The 25,515-nt window shown below is 41.8% G+C and overlaps 1 protein-coding gene across 8 annotated transcripts in view; it reads left to right on the top strand.

Annotated features, from left to right (window-relative positions):
* The window catches only part of SMOC1 (SPARC related modular calcium binding 1), a 141,898-nt gene that overhangs the window by 55,206 nt on the left and 61,177 nt on the right, over positions 1-25,515 (top strand). For all 8 annotated transcript variants that reach the window (XM_068684150.1, XM_068684145.1, XM_068684149.1 and 5 more), the window contains exons 2-5: positions 568-739; positions 7,971-8,083; positions 16,930-17,029; positions 19,276-19,323. In XM_068684150.1, coding sequence (XP_068540251.1) covers positions 670-739; positions 7,971-8,083; positions 16,930-17,029; positions 19,276-19,323 — 331 coding nt within the window. In that variant the 5' untranslated portion in view covers positions 568-669. The remainder of the gene's footprint in view (positions 1-567; positions 740-7,970; positions 8,084-16,929; positions 17,030-19,275; positions 19,324-25,515) is intronic.

The following is a 25,515-nucleotide window of genomic DNA, read 5'->3' as shown; positions in this document are numbered from 1 at the left end:
GGAACGTGTAGGTATGCTGTTGCTGGTGGTATCCACAGATGATACATGTATAAGCAAAGCTTTAAAAAACAAATAACTGGGAACATAAAGCCGGCCACATCCGTGGTTCAACTACCGGGGCCAATCTTGATAGGTTATCTGGGTTCTTCCATCCTTGGTGATGAGTTCCCTGCACCTCTAACTAGCGTTGTCTAGGACCAGATCCTGTCTGCGGCGGGGCGCTGGGTGAGCTGGGCTGATGTGACTCAGTATTGCCCTTCCCGTGTGGGTTTTGTTTGGCTTTGCACAATTTGTGTTTTCGGAGGTGAGGCAGAGTGAGTAATGTTTCCCTTCTGTTAAAGAAAATGGAACGGCAAAGACCGTTATTTTCTTTAAAAGATATAAGTGTTTCATTTTAGGTTCCCTTCAGGCAAAGTCAGCTCTGGTAGGCAGCTTGAACTGCGTTATGGAGCACATTGCTATTATCATAAAAACAAAATATGCTGTGCTGTGTTTTGGGAAATTAAACAAACCCCTTTTTTTTCTCTCCCACTTTCCCTCCTTCCTTTCTTCGCTTCTTTCCTTCAGTTTTTAATCAGCGACCGTGACAGAGACCCTCAGTGTAACCTGCATTGCTCCAGGTCCCAGTCCAAGCCCCTGTGTGCTTCCGATGGCAGGACGTACGAGTCCATGTGCGACTACCAGAGAGCCAAGTGCCGGGAAGCGAGCTTGAGCGTGACACATCGGGGACGGTGCAAAGGTAGGTGGATTTCAAACACCTTCGAGTGGAGGAGTGGGAGCCCTACCAACTACCAGACTAGCTTCTTTTGTTTAGTACCATGCTCTGTGAGTAGTGATTTAAATTGTGCATTAATATGAGTATGGTATCTGAGTCTGGGGTGTAGGTGGCAGGAGCAGGAACCAACAGAATTATGAATGAAAAAAAGCAAAGGAGCCAGAGAAGCCAGAAAAAAAAAAAGGGCCCAAATGTGTGTCTATGGAGCAGAAGGGGCTGGCTTCATAGAAATGCACAGTCAAATCCTGAAGGAGATCTTCCTTGCTGCCTGTATCAATGAGAAACTGAGATACCTTTGAGTGGTAGGAATGTGCAGTAGGGAAGAACATGCAGGCACATTAGGTGAGTATGTCTGAAAAATGACCAGCCAGCCTTTCTGTGCTGAGCACAGAATGTGTGCAAGTCTTTACATGGCCTCTATTTTCCTTCTCTGCTGTTATACATTTACTTAGAAGTAAGAATATTGTCTTTCTCTCAGTTCATCTTCAGCATACCCTAAAGTTGAAGTTGCATCTTTTTTATTTTAGGATGTTGGTGTCTTGTCACACAAATAGTTTGCTTCTGCAGTGAAGTGAAAAATTGTTGAGTGCGTTTTCTGGGAGCGCAATTGACTTAGGGCAGATGGCACAGATGTTTTTAGCAATTGGTTAAAGTGACAGAAGAAATTCATTAAAATCCCTGTGGAAGGATAAATAGGCATATGTTTAAGTCTAAATTGTTTATGAACGGTTTTGTTTTGTTTTTCTACTATAAAAATGCATTTTTAAATTGCTGTCAGAATTGCTTGTTCTAAACTGGAAATCTTTTTTTCAATGTATTGACAAATGTTATAGTTTAGGTGAATTATGAGCATGACAGCAAATATTGCTATGTTTTAAATGGTTTGGAAAAAAGCTTCCTTGTATGTTTATTCTTGCCACTGCTGAGTTGCTTTATGGTAGCTTTTCTCCTATAGCAGAGTGGTTTAAATAAAAACAACAAAAACAACCCACCCCAATTCCATGGCTGATATTGGCACACAAACTGGCACTGTTCAGTTGCTTAAATCATAAGATCTGTAATGTGTTACAGCTCGTGTGCAAAAGTGTCTGTTTTTGGAAACAGAGAAAATGTTTATTGCAAAACTGTACAGTCTAAAAACTCCCAAAGAAATAACTAAAGGATTTTTTTCTTAAGCACAGATAAAGTAGACAACTGAATGCTTAGACAACTGAAATGTTTAGCTGGAAATGCTTATGTTCTCCTTCCTTTTTCCCATTACCCTGTGTTAACTGTACAGCACCTAATGACCTGGGAATGTTTGACAACTGCAAGTCTTGCTTTTAAGCCACCGTCTAACAGTCCAGTGAAACCTTGGGAAGTAGAAACATTCTTTTAACTATCACATTCAGATTTAATTTTGCTGGTAACTTCTTTGTATGCCATTATGGAAAAGTTCTTTTGTTTTTTGAGTCATGCTGGGAATATGACTTCTAGTTGTGCATAGAGATAATTGCTCTTGGCAAATGCAGACAGTGGCAAGACCAGGTGTGTCTAACTACAGGTCTATATTTTGTACCCTCACAAAGAGGGGGGAGGAACCACCAGCAGTGTCTGAGCATCTTCTGCCACTGGGTTTATGCTGAACAGCTTTCATTCCTTCTGCATGACAAAGATGCTCTACAGGGGCACTCCCATAGAACTGGGAAGGATCCCAAGGACCATCCCGGTAGATCCTGTATCCAAGAACTTACCCCTGTGAAATGAGTGCTTTTAACTTGTACTTCCCTCTCCAAGGGGGAAAAGAAAAAATCTAGTAACTAACATAAGGAAAAGAGGAAGTATCTTGTGGATGGCAAGGCATGGCCCTGCACCCCAGATTACTTCAGGTTTCCAATTTCATGCGCTGATAGCTTGAACTGTGCTGTGCTAAGGCAAGCAGAATGGTTTCCATAGTGAGAACAGAAACTTTTTGATTCAGTTCAGCTTTCTGCTCTCTCTCAAGAAGCTAAGGACCTTTAAAGATGAAATTTTGCCAGCCCTTTGGGAACTATAACTCTTATTCAGCTCTTGCTCCTTGCTAGCTTCCTCATGTGCAATGAAAATTCTCCAGTGGTAAATTATTCCAAACTCTCCTAACCCTTACGCACATACATCACAAAGGGTTACAGATGAGGACTAGCTTTAAATGATCAAGCTATGGCACCTGTGAGAAATGGAGCCTCGCTGAGATTCCAGAGAATAGTTCCAGACGTAGCTGTGTGTAAAATACACAGCCAAGCACTTGTACCTGGATCTTTTGTCAGCTGGCATCTTAGGATCTTATGTTAAATAACAAATTCTGCCTCAAAACTTTGCAGAGATGTAGGACAAATACTTGTTAAATGAGTCTTGGCAAGCTGTCAATATTGTACAATGTTTTAGGTTATATTGGATATCTGTGCCTTAAAAAACACTTAAGTTCTGTGTTAACTGGTTAGTTTCTAGGAATTTGCTTGGCCAATTTAATTAAAAAGAAAAAAAAAAAAAAGAGGTGGAGTGTGTCCTAAAGAGAAAACTCTTAGATTTACAGTGGTTGGTTTTAAAAGTGGTGGTACAAGGCTTGTTCTGCAATTACAAGTCCCTGTGCAGAATGAACCTGTCTGTAGGTTACTGGTGGGAGTTGGAACAGGAGTCTTCAGCCCATATTCCAGGGACACCTGCATGAACACAAGTTTTGGCTAACGTGCTGGAAAGGAAGGTCTCATTCTGACTAGTGACGGGTTCTTTGAAGGTAACTTTCCTCCTGTACCTACTGTTCTCATTGTAAGGGAAATGAGGTGCTGAACCCACTCTTTGTTTTAGTTCACTTGCCAGATTCATGTGTTTTGCCTTTGAACCTTCTCCCTAGGCAAGGGAGAAAAAAGTGAGGCCTTCCTTGGCGGCAGTGTCAAAATCTGAAATGAGGCTTTCAATCTCTTTGCAAATTTTGGCATGTTTTTAGATATGCTCCAAATAAGTTAAGGAACTCGGGAACCGCGGTGGTGTCTGGGTGTCAAAGAAGCAGCAAAGTACGTCAGCAGGGAAGGAAAGAGGCTAGATATTCCAGGTGTAGGTCTGGGGTGAAGTGGAAAACAACTGGGAGGGTGGAGAATGATCGACACCATGTGGGACAGATGGGCACGTTTTTGTAGTTGGCTCGCCTTCCATTTTTGTCTCTTATGCAAAGACACAGATCATTGGCTGGAGTAAATGGATACGAATCCGCTGATTTCAGTGTAGCTGGGCTGCTTCATGCCTGATGGGGTCTGGGCTGTGTGTGAGACAGTTACCTAATGTAATTGTAAATAGTTCAAAAGCTGCATTTAGATCAGTTTTTGCCATTGAGCTTTTGATAAAAACAAAGTAGAATTAAAACTAAATAGAAAGGTCTTTGTGGCTTGCTGCTAGTGGTCTGTAGATGTTCTGTTTTGTATTGTTAGGATAGCTTAGGTCTTCGTACCAGGATGCTGTGTGGTGTCGGAACTGCCTCTACCTGTTGAAGAGAGGATGCCTGAATTCTTGGGGCCTATTCATGAGCGCACTGTGTATATTATGAGGGACGTGGTGGTCTCGTTTGAATAAACTATTCATGGATAAGATCAACCGTGGTAACTAGCCAACTTCATTGCAAAATCCAAAGCTATGTGCACCTGTACTCTGCAGATTAGGCCCCAGATGTCAGGAACATCACGTGTAGTTCAGTTCATGGTTGCCAGCTACCAGCTTGAGAATGAATTTTCTTTAAAAGGCAGCCTTCTGAGCTGCAGTGAATCTGTCCTAAGTTTAAAATATTTAAAGTAAAAATTATTAGACAGCTCTGCATTTAAAAATGGCATCCTTATATGTTTTTTCACTTTATTTAGGGGAAGAAGGTCGTCTTTAGTCTGTCTGGACTGTGAAACTGGACTGTATTAATGCCATTCTGTTTTTAGAAGCTTGGTGTTTGATTCTTCTGAGAACATTTTTAAGAAAATAGAAAAAGTGCTGAAACACTCAGTTAATCAGAATGCAGAACAGGGTATGTGAACCTATCGTGTAGCATCAGGCTTCGGTAAAATTTGTAATGCATCTTACATTTGGGGTGAGCCATTTGACAGCTACTCTTTAATGTTTGGCACTTATGTAATATTTTATATTTTCTAATTAACAAAGCAAAAATAGCAAGGTGAAGTCATCCCACTGAAATCACATGTTGATGTAAACATTATAAAAATACCAGCCTGTGGAGTGAGGAAGAGAAGGATTGACAGTCCTTTTAAAAACAAACTGGTAGATGTTGATATTAAAGGCACTGTTTTTACTGGAACCGACCCGTGAAACGACAGACGAAAAAGATAGCAGTATGCACGCACCTCTCCAGCCAGCGCAGTGGGGATGGTGGTTCCAAGTCGAGGCTGTAAAAGGACTGGCATGACCTTTGGAAATCAATGAGGGAGGATGGGAGAAGTAATTAGTGCTGAGCCTTCATGAACAGGAGAGAAATTGTCCATTTTAGCTGCGTGTCAGCAGCAATTGCTGGAAGTGACAGCACTTGAGTGAAGGATTGATAGGTGAAAGAGGATGTCACCGCAATGATGAGCTCTTAAATTTTGTGTTGTATCAGTGATGTGCTACACCGTGTGGTCTACTGGGTGACAGCAGGTAGTGTGGTCCATAAAGGCCAGTTAAATTTGCCAGAAAGGGCACCATCACCTTAGTACAGACAGCATGTTTGTACCATCTCAGAGTAAGGGCTTGATTTTGCATATGTTAGACAAACCGGACAAAAAATCTGAGTTAGGTTTCCTTCTGCCTAGACTCCCAACATCTTTGTGCTACAGGGATACCATGGAGTGTTTGCTCCTGCCAGTATGGTGAAGTGTCCCGTTTTGGTTACGTAGGTACTGCCGCACCACCACTGACGTAGGCGCTGTGTGCTTTACACTTCTGCATCACGTTCAGGAGAGAACCTAGGTATGCTAGTCGGCAGTCCTGCATTCTCACACAGAGAGACTAGGAAACACACTTTAATTGTGAATATGTGCTTTGATTGTCATGTGATGTATTTGCAGCTCTTGTTTTTTCACGCACTCCTCTCCTGTGCTCAGATCTCCATAATCTGGGCAGATTTTTTTTTGCTACTTAGTCGTCTCCTCTGAAGCAGAACTTGAAGGTGTTTTTTAATCAGTTGGCTGTGTGAAACAGAAGGTGTAGCCATACCATCTGGTTTGATAATAACATCTTGTGTCATGCCAAGCAAGATTAGACTCCTAGGCCTGAATGGGAGATGTGCAGGTGATAGTTAGGTGTTCTAGTTACCAGCACTGCCTGGGCTTCCTTTTCAGCCAAAGGAACTAGCATATTTTTCCAGTTGAATCATCCTCTGGTTGAGGTGTGCAAGAAAGTTCTGATAATCTGTTTGCTTTTTCAAGCAAAAAACAAACAAATACACAAAGAAACATCCTACAGGTTATATCAAGGCAGCTGTAATCTTAAAAAACAAACAAACAAAAAACTGTTTCCCTAAATTTAGTGTAACTTGATTTCAAGAAAGTCTTTCTACTCTGTAATAATCTCTGTCTTTGTATGAGTTTAGGTCCACCTGAGATCAAATCCCCATGTGCAAAGGGCATTGTGCAAACAAGTTACAAGCTAAATGTAAGAGTTATGTAGGATCAGCAGGGACACGAGGTCATAGGGAGGGGAGGTAATGGACTGGTCATTGCTCAGCAGGTCAGTGGCAGAACTTATGCAGGCACTCTTGCTTTGTAACCCAGTGCTTAAGCTACAGGTATCTGTGCTGAATGCTATTGCTGTGAATAATGACATTTTTTCCCCAACAGCAGGAGATTGATTTCCATAATTTCAGAAGACTGTGAAATACTTCTTGGGGACTGTGTTAGTGTGATATATTTAATGTGAAATTGTACAGACAAAGTTATCAAACCTGAAACTTAGTCTCTTGTATCGTCAATTGTGTAAAGCTGTCATCTTGAATGCTATTGTCTGTTTTTATCAAAACTATTTGTAGCGTTGTGATTTGTTTCTACATCTAGATGTGCTTAGATAGAAATTGCTTCTATAGCTATCAAGTGCAAAGCCAGTTGATCTGGGAACCCAGCCTGGCTTTTGAATTCAGTGCTGCTATTAAGGATCCTGTTATTGAAGTTCAAGTGATTTGTGAAGCCCAATTTGGGCTCTTCAGGGATCCAGCAGAATTTTTTCTCTTAACCAGTTCAACCCTGATTATTCTCTGTGGTGCTGCTGAAAGATCTGATGATCACATTTTGCAGCTTTTGCACTGAAAATATTTCAGTTGGATTCATGTGGAAAGGAAGGGGGTGCTAGTCCCTGTGTCAGTCCTGTGGAAGCAGATGCTTGCTGTTTTTCTTTCTAGACTGAATATCGGACCTGTTTTTAAACGCAAACAGCAAGTCAGTCTGTGTCTCTGCGGGGCAGAAGTCTTTCCTTTGACCCATCAGTGTTAGGTTTGTCTGGGTCTATGCCCTGTAACAGTGAGCTGGACCTGGAAGGGGTTATGGTCATGCTACATGCAGCCCTCATCTGGAATAAGTGCAGAGCTGAGCTCTTTAACCCCTTCAAGCTCTGCTTGTAGAGCAGTGGCAAAGGAACTGATACGAGGAGGTAAAATACACTCCTAGCTGTAAGTGCTGGGACTGGAGGTGGAAGGTAGGTTTCAGTAAGGCATGGGCAACGGCATGTCTTTAGTTGGGTGACTGGTTGTTTTTGGCATCTAACTGCGAGAGTTGCTCAGAAAAGCTTTGCTGGAGCCATCCTGCTTCCACATTGCTTGCTTCTGGGCCTAAATTATTTGGCTTATGCTTTAGCCATCCAGTTTCAGGCTGTTAATACTAGCATAAACACAGCTTCCTCCAGGAAGACCTTTCACTGTGTGAATATTGTGCTCTAGCTTGGAAGAAGCCTCCAGAGCTCTTGGATGATCATAAATAGTATTGCCTAAGGAAATTAGGCAGTTCTTCATTAACTGGGTCAAAGTTGTCTAGCTTTGAATTTTGTCTTTGGAATCATCATTGATAACTCCACAGCTGCCTTTTAAATGTACAGGTAAAGGTTGTTGATGCCCTGTAGTATTATTATTACTACTTTTTTCTCAGCTATATCATGCATCTGGTACCTTTTGAAGATGCCAAGTAGTTATTTGCAATCTGAGTGGGGTTTGTTTCTCTCTTTGTAGATGCTGGCCAAAGCAAGTGTCGATTAGAGAGAGCTCAAGCACTGGAACAGGCAAAGAAGCCCCAGGAAGCGGTCTTCATCCCGGAATGCAATGAGGATGGATCATTCACGCAGGTAAAACTCCTACTGGCTTCCTTTGGCCAGGCTTCCAGAGGCTGCAATGAAGTCACTGATAAGGTGTGAGCCAAGCAAGGATGGCAGTGTGGGTACACAGTCCAACTCGGTTACTGAGGCGAAGGTGTTGAAAGCTGAGGGCTTGGTTAACCAGCTAGAAACTTTGGTTCAGTCACCACATGTACTGTAAGGCACGTACATATGTAATAGCATCCACATCCAGTGTAGGAAAAACAAATTTTCTCTTTTGGAAGTTGAAGGAGAGGTCACATTTTCTCCAAAGATGAGCTAAAAAAGTCATCGAGGCTCACACAGAACAAAGTGGGCTATGGTTCCTCTGTTTTTACCTCTGATTCATCTATCCCAGGAAAAAAAAAAAAAAAAAGTCCTATTGAGCATCTTCCCTCTGCACGGCACTTGTTAGTGACAGACTCTTGTTTCGTGTACATGGCTTGGTTGTGGTTTGGGGGTCTGGAAGAGAGGGGATGAGAGTTGCTTGGGGGCTTGATTCTTCAGTATTTATTTCCTGGAACTAAATGAAGTGCTGGGTTAGCTGACTGTTTCATGATGTTGCTTCTCTTGAGAGCAGTTGTGCCAGGCAGGTGTAGCAAAGAAAGCTTATGGTTGGCCTTTGATATTGGTACAAAATCCCTAGTCAGTCCTGGCCACTGAGCACCCTTTACAAGTAGTTGAACTGGGCTTCCAATGAAGTTGAAGTTGTGACAAAAGGAAAGCACTCATGAAGGATATTTTGAGAGGAAGAATTGTCTGCTAATCATAGAATGGTTTGGGTTGGAGAGTCCTTATAGATCATCTCATCCAACCCTCATGCCATGGTGATGGGTCATTGCCAAGGCAGAGTAGAAATGAACAGTGATGCTCATCTCTGTTACCACCAGTGTACTGAGTAGTGTTCCAGTGCTGATTGAACTAGATGTTAAAAATGGTTCATGTGCTGTTCCCTGACAGGTAGGAGAGGGGTGATGTCTCCTTTGTTTGGCACAGATCTCAGAAGTCCAAATTCTGCATCCCTGGTGACGTTTGCTTTGTGAACTTGGGTAAATCGTGTAACGCTTGTGCTTTAGCTTCCCTATATCCAGCACTGTTCTAGGTATCTTGTGCCCCAGAGAATTCATTAGTTATTGTTGTTTGCAAATTCTTTTGAAGGTTAAAAAAATCCAACATGGAATCAATATTGGCTTCAAAAAGATGAGTCAAAAAGCTTTGGGGCTGGTTCAAACACTTTGCAGTGCCTCGGGGAAAAGGAGAGGAAAGATTTTTTTTATGATAACCCACTAAAAATCTGTGTTCCCCCTCAGCCTTACCCTCCCATTATCTGATACGTGGGAGTGTTTTTGTTTTGTTTTTTCACGGTGAAGTGGGAAAAGTTTAATCCATCTTGCCAGCTTTGCATAGTTCTCCTTTGGAGCAGCATCGTATGTGTGCAGTGTGGACCATTTTGGGGAGGTGGGGTAAGAGATGTAGCTGCAGTTTTTTGCAATCGAACTGCAGTCTCAATTGTTGAGATTTGATTTTGTGCAGAGCTGCTCAGGTTATGTTGGCAGTGGAACGGAATATTTATAAAAACCTAGCACAGTGGCCAGCTAATTGTTCCATGTTGGACTTCACAGCTCAAGAAGAAAGGGGGAAGGAAAGCTGAGTTTTCATTGTCTGTCAGTTGTCCATCAGCCTCTTGGAGAGTAAAATAGGGGGTGCAGGTCATTGTTTTTTTTTTTTTTTTTTACTCTAGTAAATTGGAATAAGAGCACAGCTGATAAAGCTTTATTTCAGACAGGTTTATCTGGTAGTTTGGTACTGGTGTCTGGGTTGTGGAGCAGTTGCTGGGCCTCTTTTCTGCACATTCCCAGGGCAGTGCGGGTTGCCAGTGTTTTCAGTGGAGAAGCAGCGTGAAACTGCTTACAAAAATCATGTATTCTGAGCTGGCGGCCAAGTGATATTTCACATTCTTCCTCCATTTAGTTCTATCTCTGAACACTAAAATGCTTTTGTTTTACCTGGCATGTGGAAAGAAGCCTCTGATCCCTTTGTAACTGGCATTAACTGAAATTCACATCATTCCTTGGATCATAATGCCCTGTGTTGCACATACCTCAGGAACCAGCTTCGTCAGTTGTATTGCAGCACTTAAGGTCATTGTCCCTGCTGAAGATGTGAATGAAAAACAATGGCCAAGGAAGCTAACTGGTTTTAATCTGCACTTGAGACAAATATTTCTTTTAGCTTCTGGTTCAAATTAATTTAATTTGATTTTAAAAGCATGAATAAATTGTAGAATTTTGGTAAACAATATAAACAGTTTTTGCTTCCAGCAGCTCGCAAATAGATCTGGTTTGGTGGAGGTGGTTTGGATACTGCCTCTTCTTTGCACAGAGTTGGCACCCCCAGGTTCTGCTCTGCAGAGGAGCTGTGTAGGCCAGTTCATAAAGTGCCCGAGGCCTTGCAGAAGTCGGATCTGTGCAGTTATTAGTTTATTCTGCTTCAGTACCCAGTGAGTAGTTCCATCTGAACTCCAAAATCTCAGTTGGAAAGCCTAGAACATAGCATCTCATAATGATTTTTCTAGGAGGAATATCCACCTGGTCTTCAGCTTTGGGTCCCTGTCCCAGCAAGAATCTACTCAGGTGCACGTATTTCAGAGTTGGCTAGGGAAATTTTTTCAACAACTTCATCCCTGCCATGTAACTTTTTTAATTAAAATCTTTTTTCAATACGAAAAACTCAGAGAGAAAAAGGAAGATGTGTGCATGTACATCAGATATTAGACATCTTGTGACTGCACTCAGATCTTGAGCTGGACCTCTTCTTTGTAGATGCATACATAGTAGGTGTTCAGGCCCACATCACTATCAGACTTCAAAATATCTGGGGTTTATTTAATTCATAGTTCTGTTTAACTTGTTTAATTCAAAATATTCAAAAATAGCTTGGAAACCATTGTTGGTAGAGGCAACAGTATATTCAAAGAACCTGCTTGACCTTGATCAGATTGAACCTGTTAAAGATATCCTGTGTGTCTTAAGTCCTACAAACTGTCTCTTTTGATAGTCTGCAAAATCTAAACTGAAGTGTTGCCACCAGTTGTACTGCTTGGATGCCCAATTTTCCTAGGCAGGGCTACTTACAAAGGACTTTTTGTGTGCTGCATGAAAGGGAGCAGGCACCTGTCTGTTCTTTGGTTTTCTGAACTTTTTTATGCACCATGTCTGCAGCTTCCCTTATTTTGGGAGTCTGTGTATTGCAAAGATCACACCAAACTCCATTTTAGCACTACTTATCCATCCAAATGTAGCATGGAAGAGGTGGTGGCATTGCAGGCACAATGGGGTGACTATAATGGGGGCAGACCTGGTGGATTGCTCTGGAAAATGGAGGTAGGGGTATTTTGTTAGATTTCAGTCTCCATGAGAGGACTATTACTTCCTATAACAAAAGCTCTTTGCAGTTAGCCAATAATAATATAAACACGCAGATAAAATTTGAGTTATTCACAACATAAGAATGTTTGATATGAGTAATTTGATTAATTTTACAAAACCGAGCTCACGTACTGTTGTGCAGAATTGGACGAGACTAAAACCGGTTTCTGTTCCCAAGACTGGCTCTCTCCTTTTTTGTTGTTATGCTGTATTTTGCATAAATGCCATTCCCTTTCCATGCTGCACTTAACCTGCTGTGATCTGTTCTTCATAAACAACAGGCTCTATTGGGTAATCTGTGCACTTTCTTTTGCTGCCTAGTGCCATTGGGCTTGTTGCCATGGGCTGAGAGACTTGCATTCTTCATAGTTTTTCCCCAAGCAATTTTTTTAGAGAAGGTTGCTGAGGTTTTAAACAGAATCAGTTTCAGACAAATGAATATGAACATGAATAATCTTAACCCTGCTTTGGGGATGTAAGCTTCTATGGCTTTTTTGTGGTGTCTTGCTATTTTGCCACCTCCTTCCACTGTTTAGCTTTGGTTTCTTTTCCTTGCAAGTCTGCATGCACGTGGCTGAGAGCAAAGGCATACTTGGAGTGTTTCTTTGAGTTCAGGGCTCTCAAAACTGCAGCTGCTGGTGCAGTTACGATGCAGCACTAAGACTGCTGTGAGCACATCAGGCAAACCTGTCGTCTTATGACGGGGTCAGTAGCTGTCTTTGTTGGACCAGTTTTCTGTCATCAGACAACTTCCAGAGCACTCCAACATCTAATCATATGTCTGGAAAGAAAGAAACTTTCTTCATAAGGAATCTGGGCTACAATTAGTAGATACCTCTGCTTATTTTTTGGTATTAAGAGAGAACCTTTCTATAAAAGATTTTTGTTGGAGAGGTCTCTGTGAGTGCTGCTCTGCAGACTTGCCTGCTACTTAGGCACTTTTTTTCTTCCTCCAGCTCTTATTTTGTATTGCATTTGTATATTGACCTAAGAATAATCCAAGGATGAGTAAGGAGGTGGCAACTTTGGAGATCATATATATCTTCAAGGAAGAACTGGTCAAGAGAGTAAAGGAAAATATTCTTAAAACAGGAATGGACATCCTTATAGAAAGCAACAGTATAAGATCATGCATCCTTAGTGTTAAGGGTCACTTTTTGCTTCTGAAAGAGTCTGTGTAATTTTAGCTGGGGATCCCTCTCCTGAGCTGTGTAATATGTGTTCAGTGTGTGTCTATTGGGAATGCCCTTGAACGTGGCTGAGATGCTTTTGCCACAAATCACTTATTTCCCTGATTCCGTATTAATAATGAAATTCCCGTGGAGCAAATGCTTCTTGAACAGCGCACAGGCACGAGGAAGGCGGCTGCTGCATAAAACCATGTTGGGAATATGGGAATATGTCTGCACAACATCATTTGGGAAGAATTAAATTTGAGCAGTGAACAGAAAAAAGTGGCAAGAATGATTTAAGGATTTGCAATTCTCAGAGAAGCTCAAGCTTAAGTTGTAGGCTGATTGTTCCCTACAATTGTCAGTAAAGGCAAGGCAGACTTCTGGCAATAGTCAGCCGATGTTAGCCTGGCAGAAAAGATGACACAGTCCAGGGGCTAAGCAGTACAGCAAGATATTTAAACCAGGGCAGAGGTGCCACCGCTTACTGTAAGGATAAATAACCATGTTGGAAGCAACCCCTTTGTTCTCCTTTTTCAAACAGTTGTGAAGGGATAATGCAGCTGGCTTGTTGAGTTTTCAGATTGTTTGGGAATCTGATTCTGGTGTTGCTGGTGAGATGCTGAAGAAACCCAAACAGCAGCAGCTTTTTCCCTCGGGAATGAAGAGGCAGAGGAGTCTGCCAGTGATGATGGTTTTAATGCTTTCATACTGTAATGAATACGAGGGCAGGTGTTTATTCATGCTGCCAGTGGCTAGTGTGGTAGCTGCTGTTTGATTTCACACGTGGTAATAGCACGGGGGAATAAGGAGCTGCTGCCACACTCTTAATTTGGGCAATGGCAGCAGAGCATTGTTGGGCTTGTCTTTTCATCCTTCAGTTGAGGCACAATTGAGACGGCATCTCTCTCACCCCAGAAATACAGAAAGAGGATCCTCCTGCGCAATCAGGGATGTAGGTGCTTGCAGGGCTTTCAACTGCAGTTTAATTTTTTTATTTTTGAAAGTGTTGCTGTTAATAAGGAATCTGAAAGACCTTAAATAATTTGTAGGTTTTATTTTTGATCCCATGTTATGTAACTTAAAATGTTCAGCTGTTGGACAGGTTTATGTCAATTTGGGATGTCAAGCTAAGCTTACAATGAGCCTTTCCTGCAGTAATGAGAGTTTCGTTACCCAGAGCTTGGTTAGCACTCGAGTTTATTTTGTGTATAGAATTAATATAGTCTTTTTGTGTGTGTGTGTGTGTGTGTGTGTGTCAAAGCTTAGTCAGTTTTAGAAGACTAATGAGAGAAAAAAAAATAAACTCTACTTAACAAATGCATTTTGATAAACCCAAGTAAGAAACTCAGTAGCTGAAGGTAAGACTTGTGCAGTAAACAGGTGTCACTATTACTCTTCTGACTATTGAAAAGTATTGCGCTGTGGGAGTGGGATTAGACTGAGGTTGAATTTCAGGCAGAAGATCAAATGGGAGTTAGAAACAAAAACTCAAGCCTAAAGTAATGTGAAAAAATTTAAACAAAAACAACAACAACAAAAAAATGGATTTCCAATATTCCTTACTACAGGAGCTCCGGAATATGTTCACAATTTAGTGTCTATTTTCTTTACACACAGTGCTTAGCGATGGTCCAATATCAGCTATGACCTTTACATTTTTCAAAACTGTAGCAGTACTGTGTAACTGATAAAAAAATATACCCATTTATTTTTTTCCTCCAGCCTTTAAACTCCAAATTATCTATAGATAATTGACCTTGTTGTTATGACACCTAAATATAGAAGGACCTGGTCAGGTACCGTGGTGAAAGGCAGCATCTACCAAACATGGAGACGTGCAGAAAAGTCAACTGCAGTGATTTTGGGGAGGTTTCTGAAATGTATGTTTTTCATGGGTAGTTGTCCTTCCTTTAGGAATGAAAGGATAAGGGCTGAAATTGCATGACTCGCATTATCCATAGTAGGGAAGCCCTTTGGTGCTGCAGTAGCCTATGTGGTAGGTGTGAAAGTGCTGTCAATCTGAGGTGGTTGCATAAAATGCAACTCATGCAACTCTGCCATCAACTTTGCTATTTTCTGAAGGTTTGGCTAAATAACTCTAAAGTTACTAACACCTGATTATTTTTTTTTAATGTTGGGTACACTGGGAGTTCTTGAAGTAGGTGATGCATCACTTTCCTTACATATTACTGCAAAAAAAAGAGAAATATTTAAAAGATGTATTTTTGTTGGAAAATATTTGAGTCAAATTAGTAGTATTCTGAAAGAATAGTAGTATTCTGAAAAAGTGGTCCAAAATACAGACAAATGCTTTTTTTCTGTAATGTAACATGGAATGGTCCTGCCCTACAAATCTGGGACACTATCCTGGAATTTGACTTCATCTCTGGGTAAGATTTTTACAGTTAATGCTCAGGTGTAAAGACAGCTTCTTGTGCTGTTGGGAATCCAGTAATGTGTGCAATAAGCAAATATAAACACTAAACACCTAAAAAAACAAGTTTTTCTATCACGTCTTGAATGTGCCATTGATTAGACTGAGCAATAAGAAATATTTTGCAACTTGATTATTGTTAATTATGTTCACAGCACTTTTGAGTAATTTGCAATCAATTTTGTGGTATATTAAGAGAATTAAAAAAAAAAGTGTGCAGATAGCAGTGACAGTGACTCTAATAATGTGGGTACATGAGACTGTTGTTGATTTTGGCTGCTAACCGTGCATTTGCTTGAGGCAAAATGATTGCTTTGCGCTTTAGTAAAATCCAAGATAAACACGTGGTACTGTGTTATAATTGCTCTTAGATCATGTTTTATGTGATACTTAAAGCCTTTTAAAAAGACCATCATTAAGTCTCTGAGCAAACTGCTACCTTGGGGAATCAGAGCCAGCTGTCAGCAAGGGGGAATAACTACTCTAGTTGTGAAGGGTCCCGAAGGGAGGGAATGGTACAAACACCCCAGTGCTCACCAGTTCTCTGGGGGGAGGGCTAGAATGGGAAATCAGCTTCAGAGAACTTCCTTGGAAAAATAGAGAATGGACCAAATTCAGTCTGAAAGCGAAATAAAAAAGCAGTTTCTGAAATGATTTCATGTCCTGGCTTTTATCAGAAGCGTATGATGGAGGCATCTCTAGCCTGTAATAGTGTAGACATTTCCATACCATTTCAAGGTGCTGGTATTACTGATGTACAGACCTGGCCACAACTGAAAGCTTGTTTACTGGGAAGGATTTTGGAAACTGATAGCTTTTACACTGATGCCTCTATGATGATTATTTACTTTTGTCTCAAGAGAAGTCAGAAGACATCCTGAATTCATCCAAGTGCTGATCATTCTGTGAAAGCTGAGGAAAAAACTGTAATTAGATTTATTGAGTTGGATGAAACTATAGCACCACTGGACTAATACCTGCATAGACATCACTAAGACCAGGATCAGGATTTATTGCTTCTCACTGTACGAGTCCACCTCCAAACTAGTCACTCTGGTGTCCTTCCATAGCGATGGGAAGAACTGGGCAATTCTAGACACTAAGTTCAGATGCAGAGCTTTAAACTTGAACAAATTGGATCTTATGCTGTGCACCTTTTGGCTCATTACAGACTTCATCAAATGCTCCTAAGTCCTTGTCAATACACAGAGAGCAAGCATCTTGCTCCTACTGCTGGAGCTGACATACTAACAGGAGATAGCTCAAATCTATCTGGAGAAGGTTTGTTAACATAACAAGTCAAGTGTGCATTTTTCTAGCTGTGTTTACTTAACCAAATGCTCTTGCAACGCCCACAGAGCACTGTTCTCCAGCAGTGCCTGTGGAAATGGGCTGAGGTGGCCCTGCCACATTGCAGCTGGGATGCAGTGGGACTCTAAGGAGAAATTATTTAATGGTGAATAGTAAACAGGATTTAGCAAATGAGCTGTGACATGACTGCTGCATACCCAAACTGAAGTGTTCTCAGCTGGGTATCTGTAACTTCACCTCCTGAATTGCAACTAAAGGAGTTGGAATAGGAGAAATAACCTTTCTTTGGGGAGGGGGTTGGAAGGAGAAAGCTTTTGTCAAAAAACATATCCACCAAAATCAAATATACTCTCCTATGTGGTCTCCTTGCTCGGAAGCATTTCTCGGGATGCTTCTGGGTTGGGACTTCCATTAAGGTGCTGGACTGTAACAGTAGTGGTGGGTGACCGAGTGAGAAATGAAATGCCTGCTCTTTGTTTTATCAAACAGGTGCAGTGCCATACCTACACGGGATACTGCTGGTGTGTGACACCTGATGGCAAGCCTATTAGCGGTTCTTCTGTACAGAACAAAACTCCTGTATGTTCAGGTACTGTGGGAGTGGCTTCAACAAACACCTATTTGGTTAACTGAAGGGGCATGGGGAGGACATGTCCAATTCAGAGTGCTTAATCTTTTCAGGTGACTTGGCCAGTTTACCCAATTTAACACTGCAGTTGCTGCTCTTATCTCTGTGTTTGTTTGCTGGCTTTTGGAACCTGCAAGCGTGGGCTGTGGCATTTTCACCTGGTAGCTAGGGTGCAAGGCTTACTGGGGAAAAAACACTAAAGTAACAGAGTGGAACCACAGCTTGTGGTAGCCAAGGCAAAAGCCACAGAACTGCTGTGTACACCAAACCCAGCAATCTCCATAACAGATGGGATAATTGTTTTCCATGTGCAATATTTTAAAGAAATGGTTCTCAGGCTGAATTGAGTTGGGTCATACAATCTTGTCGCCTTCAGAGGCTGTCAGAGCGGCATTTAAGCTTCCCAAATCATCATCTTCTGTACTTAAAGCAAACTGAAGTGTTTCTCCCTGCAGTCAAATACAGCATCCTATGGGTCAGATGGGATGGGGCTGGGGGAGGGCTCTTGATTTTCATATGGCCTTAGCTTTATGAGCTGCAGTGAGCAGAGCTGCTGTGGCAGCAGCAGCACACCAGGCACAGGAAGGGATGGGAAGCTGTTCTGTGCTGTTTGAGAGAATTCAAGGGCAACACTAGAGTCATGTCCATCTGCCCCCACAAAAGAGAAGACAGTTGAGAGTAGGATTGTCTAATGTATTAAGTAATGCCATGCAGGGACTGCTGCCTCTGGCATCATGCTTTGCAATCTGCACCCCAATGGTATTTGATGCACTGCTGCTCTCACACCTTGCCATGTTTGCCTGTCAGATTGGGAGCATAGCAACGGTCAAAACTTTTTTTTTTTTTTTAAATCCTTCTCTCTTTGTTCACATCCTCTTCGCTTTAGGGTGTGTTGTGGTAATAAGTAAATGTAGTGACTTGCATGAGGATTCAAGTTAAGTCAGGGAGCTGTCTGGGGACTAGTGAGTCAAATACTGTAGCTTTAGGGGATGCTTAGTGTTTTACAGGTACATGGAAATAAAATAAGGTTAATATCCTATTTTTGTTTAAGGTAAGATGCTACAGTAATTTGGCTTAAGCCTTGGAGCATGACTTTCTTCCACCGTTTGCTAAATATGTTTTTGGTATGGCATTTTTAGAGGATGTTTTGCTGATTTGCTCACTTAATCTCGAGCTGTTTACAAAATTGTCTTACCAAGAACCTAGAGTCATTGTGTTTTGTGGGACATGCAGATGTTAGCCTATGACAACTAATCATGTGTATGTGCTTCCTGCTTGTGATTGAGCAGTAGACCTGTGATGAACAGATCTGCAAGTGAAAGTACCTAGGCAATAAAGCTTAGGGCTTGTCTTGACTGGACTCTTGGGCCTGTCAGAGCTGCCTCCTTGGAACTGACTTTAGAGCCACGTTTCCTGCATGATCAGTAATCACTAAAACTGTTTAATAACGTGCACAGCAGAAGCATTTTCTTGGGAATAAAGCTATTCCACAAAAAAAAAAAAAGCTTGTCATAGATTTTTATATTTTGGTAACAGATTTAAGAAAGCTTTTATTATCTGCTCAAGTTTTAGTGTAAAATTCATGATGCAGCACTAAAGCAAACTACAGAAACAAGTGCAGAATCATATATATAATATGAAGCTTGAAGTGTATATTAGAAAAAACAGGATGTGTCCTATTTGAGTACATGCTGGATCTTATCCAATGTCCCTTCTCAAACAGCTGGGGATGTTCAGGGCTTGGTTGAAATCCATTTTCTGGAAATTGTCCCACTTAATCCCTTCCTTTAGAATACTGCCCCTTGCATTCCCTGTGCACTCTCACCACCTGTTTTTGATTTGTTCTTCCTGACGTTTGCAAACCAAAGAAGTGACTCTTATTGATCTTTCCCTCTTGCCCTTGGATTTATTCCAGGTTTCTTACTAGTGCACTGCTGTGTTGAGCTTTTTTAAATCACTGGATCCAGCTACTAAAGATTTCTTGTTTACCCACATCCTGATTTAACATCCTTAATGCATAAAACTTTCATATGCTCTCCTAGTTGGTTGAAGCCACAGGATCTCTGAATCCTAAACCAAGCTGTTGGCAAGTAAATAGACACTTTGTAGGCTTAGATGTTGATTGTTTGCATGTAACATTACATGTTTTGTGTGATTATTCAACACCTAAAAAGTTGTCTTTTTTCTTTCCTTTTTTTCCCCTTTAGGTTCTGTAACTGATAAACCGTCAGGCCAGGGTAACTCAGGAAGGAAAGGTGAGTGGAGTCCTGTGCTTCAGCAACTTGTTTTGTAATAGCAGTTGCCCAGCCAAGTCTGTGACATAACTTAGAACCTGGGTTTCTAAACAGCTTTGTGTGTGAGGGGCTTACACGCCTTTAGACCTTCCCCCGCAGTAGGACAAGTAAGATGACAGTCTGTGCATCACCCTTGGGTGATGCCAGCCAGGGTTGTCCTGTCCCAGGTGTAGTATCCGGCATTTGCTTATGTTGAACTTCATGTGACTGGTGATTGATGAGCTGACTGCTCAGCCCTCTAATTTGCCAAGATCTCTCTGCAAGGCTGCTCTGCCCTTGAGAGAGTCAACAGCTCCTCCCAATTTAGTGTCATCTGCAAGCTTACTCAGTATGCCTTCAAGTTCTGCATCCAAGTCATTTATCATTTATCACCCGTAATGTTCTAGTTTTGTCTAGCTGTATGCTGGACACTTTTCCCAGAAGGATACTGTGAGAAACAATATTGAAAGCTTAATTGAAATCCAAAAAGTTTATATAAACTGACTTCCCTTGGTTGACAATGTGGGTAACCTTGTCATAAAAGGAAATAAAGTTCATTAAACAGGATTTTTGACCCATATTGGCTGTGACCAATGACCACGTTGTCTTTCAGGTGTTTTTCGATAACTCCCAGGATAATTTTCTCCATAATTCAGTTCATCCATAATTCAATTCAAATCAATTACTTCTGAGACTTCAAAATGCAGGAAAATGCCTACCTTGATGCCTAATTTTAATTTGAAAAACATCTTCCATGCTGGGACTGTCCAGTCCCAAAGACACTTAACAGAAATTATAGGTGGTTATGCTCGAAGCAGTGATGCATTTTGAGAGTATCCGCTGTACAGTCTGCTGGTTGAATATGGTAGCTTAGGAAAAGGTAGGGAGAAGAAAGATGCAAAGAGACCTACTTATTTAAGCCTGAATGCTGAAGCGTGCTTCTTACTTCAGATAAGGATGTGTCTCTGTAAACCTGTAATTATGTGTTAAACTTCACAGCCTGTGTAATTGCCACCTGAACACATTGTTATCATGCTTTTAATACAGTTCTTGTTAGCCTAGCCTAAAATAAAAGCAAATCAAGTAGCTCTTGCAATCTGCATTATTTTAGAGTGGGGGTTGCTTGTAGGTTTCGTACCTGAGTAGTTCAGGTCTGTTCTGGAATTGGAAGCAACTGATACTGGATTTCTTAAGAAACAGAGCAAGGGGGGAAATGTTGGAGTTTTTTTTTCCCCCTACCTCACCCCTTTTATGAACTCAAAAGCTGGAACATACAGAAGAAGAGAACTATAAATGAAAGGAATTAATCTAAAATTTGTAATATAATTTGACTGTTCTTGGTGCTCCCTGTGGCATCCTATTTTAAGAATGCTAAGCTTGGTCACGTGGATGGAAAGACATTCTATGCAGTCAGTAGCTGTCAAGAAAAGGAAAACATCTTCCTTTTGGCCAGCATGCTTCAAGCAATCATGTAAACTTTACATCCCCTCCAATTCTGAGTGTTCATCTGTTGAAAGCCCCCCCACAAGCCTTTCTCCATCATGTCAGAAAAATCCCGGTGAACAATTATTAAATAGCCTGTACAGGACTTTTAAAATGTGAAATGATTTGAAATGAAATAATTTGGTTTAACCTCTGGGGGAGTTAGCATTATTCTTCTGGCTTGTGAAGAGTGTTTGGTCTAAAAATTAATTTGCACTTATCAGTGCTTCTTTTCGACCTATTGCTGTGATGCAGAATTCCAGTATTGGGTTTTGTGGAAAACAAGCCAGTACCAAGAACAGGCAGCCTGGCTTCCTTAAAGCAAATCATTCACAGGAGCTCTGGCTTCTCTGAAGGCTGGTGACTAGGCAGCGTGGCTATAACCACATTTTAGTGGAGCGTTCTGAGTCTTTCTGTACAGATAGACCTTTGCAGGAAGACAAACAGGACATGATGAAGAGGAGAGGAGTCCAGCAGGAACTGGGTCAATGATGACTTCATAGAGGCACATTTTGGAAATGTCTGAAGCAGTCACTTTGAGCAACTGCCATCCGACTTAGCTTTTGGAATTTCCACACTCCTCTTTCCACCCCTGGATGAGAGTCCTCGGGTCAAATCGTATTATCTGGCACAGAATAGGCTCTTTCAGGAGGTGAAGGAATAGCTAAGACTCTCAGATGTGATTTCCTTTATCCCATTCATACAGGAATGTAAAATATGGAGCTAATAAACTTTGTATGATGTTGATGCCTTTCAAGTCTTCAGGGCAAAATAGTTCTTTGGATAGAGGCTGCTCTGCCTAGGGAACCATACAGGTGGATAGCCTTAGGCTATTAGGTAACAAGTGAAAGGGGAGACTTTAGTAGCATATTAGCTGCCCTCTAGGAGAGACAAATTAATGTTGGAAGAGGAAAAGGACCGGCTGTCGGTAATAGCTCTCTTTCTTCAAATGTTTTGGCTTACTTTGTAGAGGTCAATAGGTATGATGGAGAAGATGTGAAGTAACACGTGCTTCCTGTTCACAGGCTGTCTCATTACTGATGAAAAGAAAATGAAATGGCTCTATGGTCATTGGCTTGATATGTAGTTCCTGAAGTGGCTCTGTGGAGCTTTCTGCAGAGAACAGGCAAAAGTGCTGGCAAGAAATCCTTTTTATTTTTAAATCTCGTGCTCTGGTTGTCCATGTTCTCATTGCTGCTGTTTCTGTATGATGTAATGCCAGTTACTCATATAATTTGCCCTGTAAGGTAATTTAAATCAAATCAAATTGGCACCAAATTTAAAACTTTAAAATAGCCAGTACTGATTTGTTCTGTGTGTGTGGAGTGCTCTGCTGCTGGAAGGCAAAGACCTGGGCCCAGGGAAAGAGTGACTTATTCTTATATGGTAGCATGGAGGCCTGGATTCTCCTGGACTTGCAGTTCAGACTTTTACCACTGGTCCTCCTGTCTGAATTCAGCCTTCTTGAATTTTTTTATAAACAAAGTCCTTTCAGGTTTGTCCATATGACCCATGAAAGGACCTCTCATCCCCTCCATCTCTAAGGCCTAGTGCCCTAATGAAACGCAGCTCAGTGCCAAATGTTTGTCCCGAGCTACAGTTCATCAGGTGCACTGAAGCTTGATAAAGTTTTTATCCTTCCACTGTCATTGCCCTCTCCTCCTTTTTGGAGTAAACTAACACTCTAGTTCTTTGTTTTCTTGCATGGTGCACTGTGCTGTTCTGTACTAAGGCACAGATTTTCCAAATATTTCAGTCCATGCATTTAATAAAGCAGGGAGTGTTGAGGTAGTACTGCCTCTCTGGCAGTGCTTGGACCCAACACCACCCAGCACCATATGCCCTGGCATCCTCACTTGAAGAGAACTGCCCACTGTATGAGCACAAGGCGATGGGAAGTACAGCTTTTGGGCTGCTGGTGAGGGTTGGTGATGGTGATGGTTGTGCAGCCCTTCCTGCACAGCCAGCCTACTGATGAAAATGGTCATTCAGTCGACCACCATGCTGTGAGAGTAGTGAGGCTTTGAACAAATGACTTGGGGAACTATGTTATGTTAAGATGCTCTAAGCTTGGTTCTCCAGGTGGACTGAGTGATCCTGAAGTGAAAATGAGGAAGGACACTCCTTACCTAGAAGATGAAGTAGCCCAGCCAGGCTGACACGCGCTGTTCCTTCAGGCAGGTGCAGAATAAGTGCCCAGGACCCTTGTCAGAGGCTGCAGTTATTCCTGGGTGAGATTAGGATATCCAGAAACTGCAGATTTCTGTCACTGTCTGTTCCATATTCCTGCTTGTGCCTTGTACAGTCCTTTCTTATAAGGAGCTTCTTGCACTAATTTACTCCAGCTGCTGCTTAGTTTGAAAGCCTGAGAGACTTGGAAGATGCACACAGTCCCCTAGAGTGCTGGATATCCATCCCCCCCCCTCCCACTGGGATCTTCTTAATATTTTAAGATGCAGCAAAAGGCATCCTTGGAGCCAATATGACTGGATTTCTTCCCTGCCTAAAGAATGCAGATTGTTCCTTTCCAGCCAAAGGCAAGTTGTGCCACACGTTGGAAACAAAACAAGCAAGCACAAAACAAAACTTTATTTTCTTTATCTGTGGAATGTTGGTGCTTTAGGACTCAAAGATGCAGACTTGGCATATTGCAACCACGAGTAGCATTTTTTCACAGCCACTAAGCAAACTTTTAAAAAGTAGGCTGCTCAGGAGACAGGGATAATAAGAAATTACGTGACTGCTTTTTATATTCATTAAATCATGCAGTCTTCCTACTTAAAACTGGAAGCAGAGTGAATTAAAATTGAAGAGAGATCAGAAAAGAGAGAAGGTGAAAATCGAGGTGGGGATAGTGGTTTGTTAGTCATTGTAACTATTCTGGATGCCGTCTTAATATCATTTTAAATAAACTGAATGAAAGAAATGGGAAAGGAAGTGCATTCTCTAATCTGGGATTAAAAGATGATGCAAGTACAGGTAAATATGGGCTGGCTGAACTGTTGATGTCAGTCATTGTGAAGAGTCTTGCATGGTATGTATGAACTCCTTTCTTCTTTCATGAAGTCTCTTGCAGTGTGTGAAGTTCCAAGCCTGTTTTGACTAGCTTTGTTTCCCGGTTGCAAAAGCTGGCAACAACATCTGCAGTTCCCTGAGCCTGGGGCAGGTACGGTGATGTTAGTGGAATGTGAGCTCTGATGGCCCCACAGGAGACAAAGTCTGGGTGGAGATGTTTTACGCTTACTGTCTTACGTGCAGGCATTGAATTCAGTGCTTTGACTTTCCCATGGAGTTGCGAAAAGCTTTGCCCAATGAGTCTGCAGACAAGTTGAGTTTCTGCAAGAAAGCACTGAGGCAATTTGAGGAACCTAAGATAAACAACTTAAAATTCCTGTCAATTAAAAATCTGGAATGGGGTTCCTCCTTGTGGGTTTAGCTGCACGAAACGGGCACAGAGGAAAATCGCAGTTGGAGCTGTGGGCAAGTGGGCCCATTCTGTGGCTCTTTTCCTGCTGGCTTCCAAGAGCCTTACTTGCAGCAAATGTTAATGGACTAGTTGTGCCGCCAGTAGACTGAGCAATTTGAATCAGTAATGAGCCATTAGTCTGAGTCAGTAATTAGACCGAGCAGTAAAGGGTGAATGCTCTCCTCAGGCAAACCTAAGCGGAGGACGGCTTGTGCTAATGTAAATAAATGGAAGTGTTTGTACATGGAGACCTGGAAGCTTTGTCTGCTGGTGGTAAGAAGTCAGGTGCAGCCAGCGCTAATTCACCTGCTGCCTGCTTGCAGGGAGGGGAGCATCCCGCCTCTGCAGCAGTCAGTACATCTCACAAGTATGAACAGAGAGATAACATCTTGACAAAAACGTCCTGCTCCATAGACAGGGCTGTCAAAGGTCTATGTGACTGAAAGCTGAGACTTTAGTCTGTGCCTTCTCTGCTTTTTCTGGATTCATCAAGGTACTGATTGAATGTGAAGCAGAGCTGCGCTATTGCACAAACCAAGCTTCAAGCACTCAATTATTACTGCCTCTCTAACCCGATAAATAATGAGAAAATGCTTTGTGATGTCTTTAGCAGCTTGTAGTAGCTACAGGAAAGATAAAGTATCACATGGCCTCCATCAGTGATGTGAAAGAAATACAAGTTTACTTGGACAGAACAAAGTCAAGAGATGGTTATAACTGGTGGTCAACATCTCATGATGAATTTCTTGCAGAACATAGGCAGGTACTAAGTCTGCAGTGCTACTCACACAATTCTGGATCCTGTGTGTTATTTATTTTGAGATAAATAACATCCCAATTTGTAAGTCTGGATGAGAGAGAATTTTCATGCAAAGATTGCTTGCTGAACTGTTTGTCGCCTGTAGTATTCCTAAGCAAGAACTGGCACTTTCTGTCAGGTCTTTTCTTGGTAAAATATAGACAGACGTACACAAATTGTCTGTGTGTAGTGTATCTATGTGGAGAGTCAGGCTGTGCTATGCACGGGTAAATCATCTGCTTCTGACAGCATCAGACTTGCTGTGGTGGTGCTGTATGAATGCTCCAAGCTCTTCACATGCAAAAGCTTTATTTGTCCCACCATGTGATAGTGGCTTGCTGTGAAACGGGTGTGAGAACTCAGGTGACTGAGGAGGAACTGGGAGAAGTTAGGGCAGCAATAAAGCTGCGTAGGTCCTGCAAAGGCC

Source organism: Anas acuta, chromosome 5 (assembly GCF_963932015.1).
Source record: "Anas acuta chromosome 5, bAnaAcu1.1, whole genome shotgun sequence".
In the NCBI taxonomy this organism is placed as follows: Eukaryota; Metazoa; Chordata; class Aves; order Anseriformes; family Anatidae; genus Anas; species Anas acuta.
This window is presented reverse-complemented; position numbering and strand designations above follow the sequence as displayed.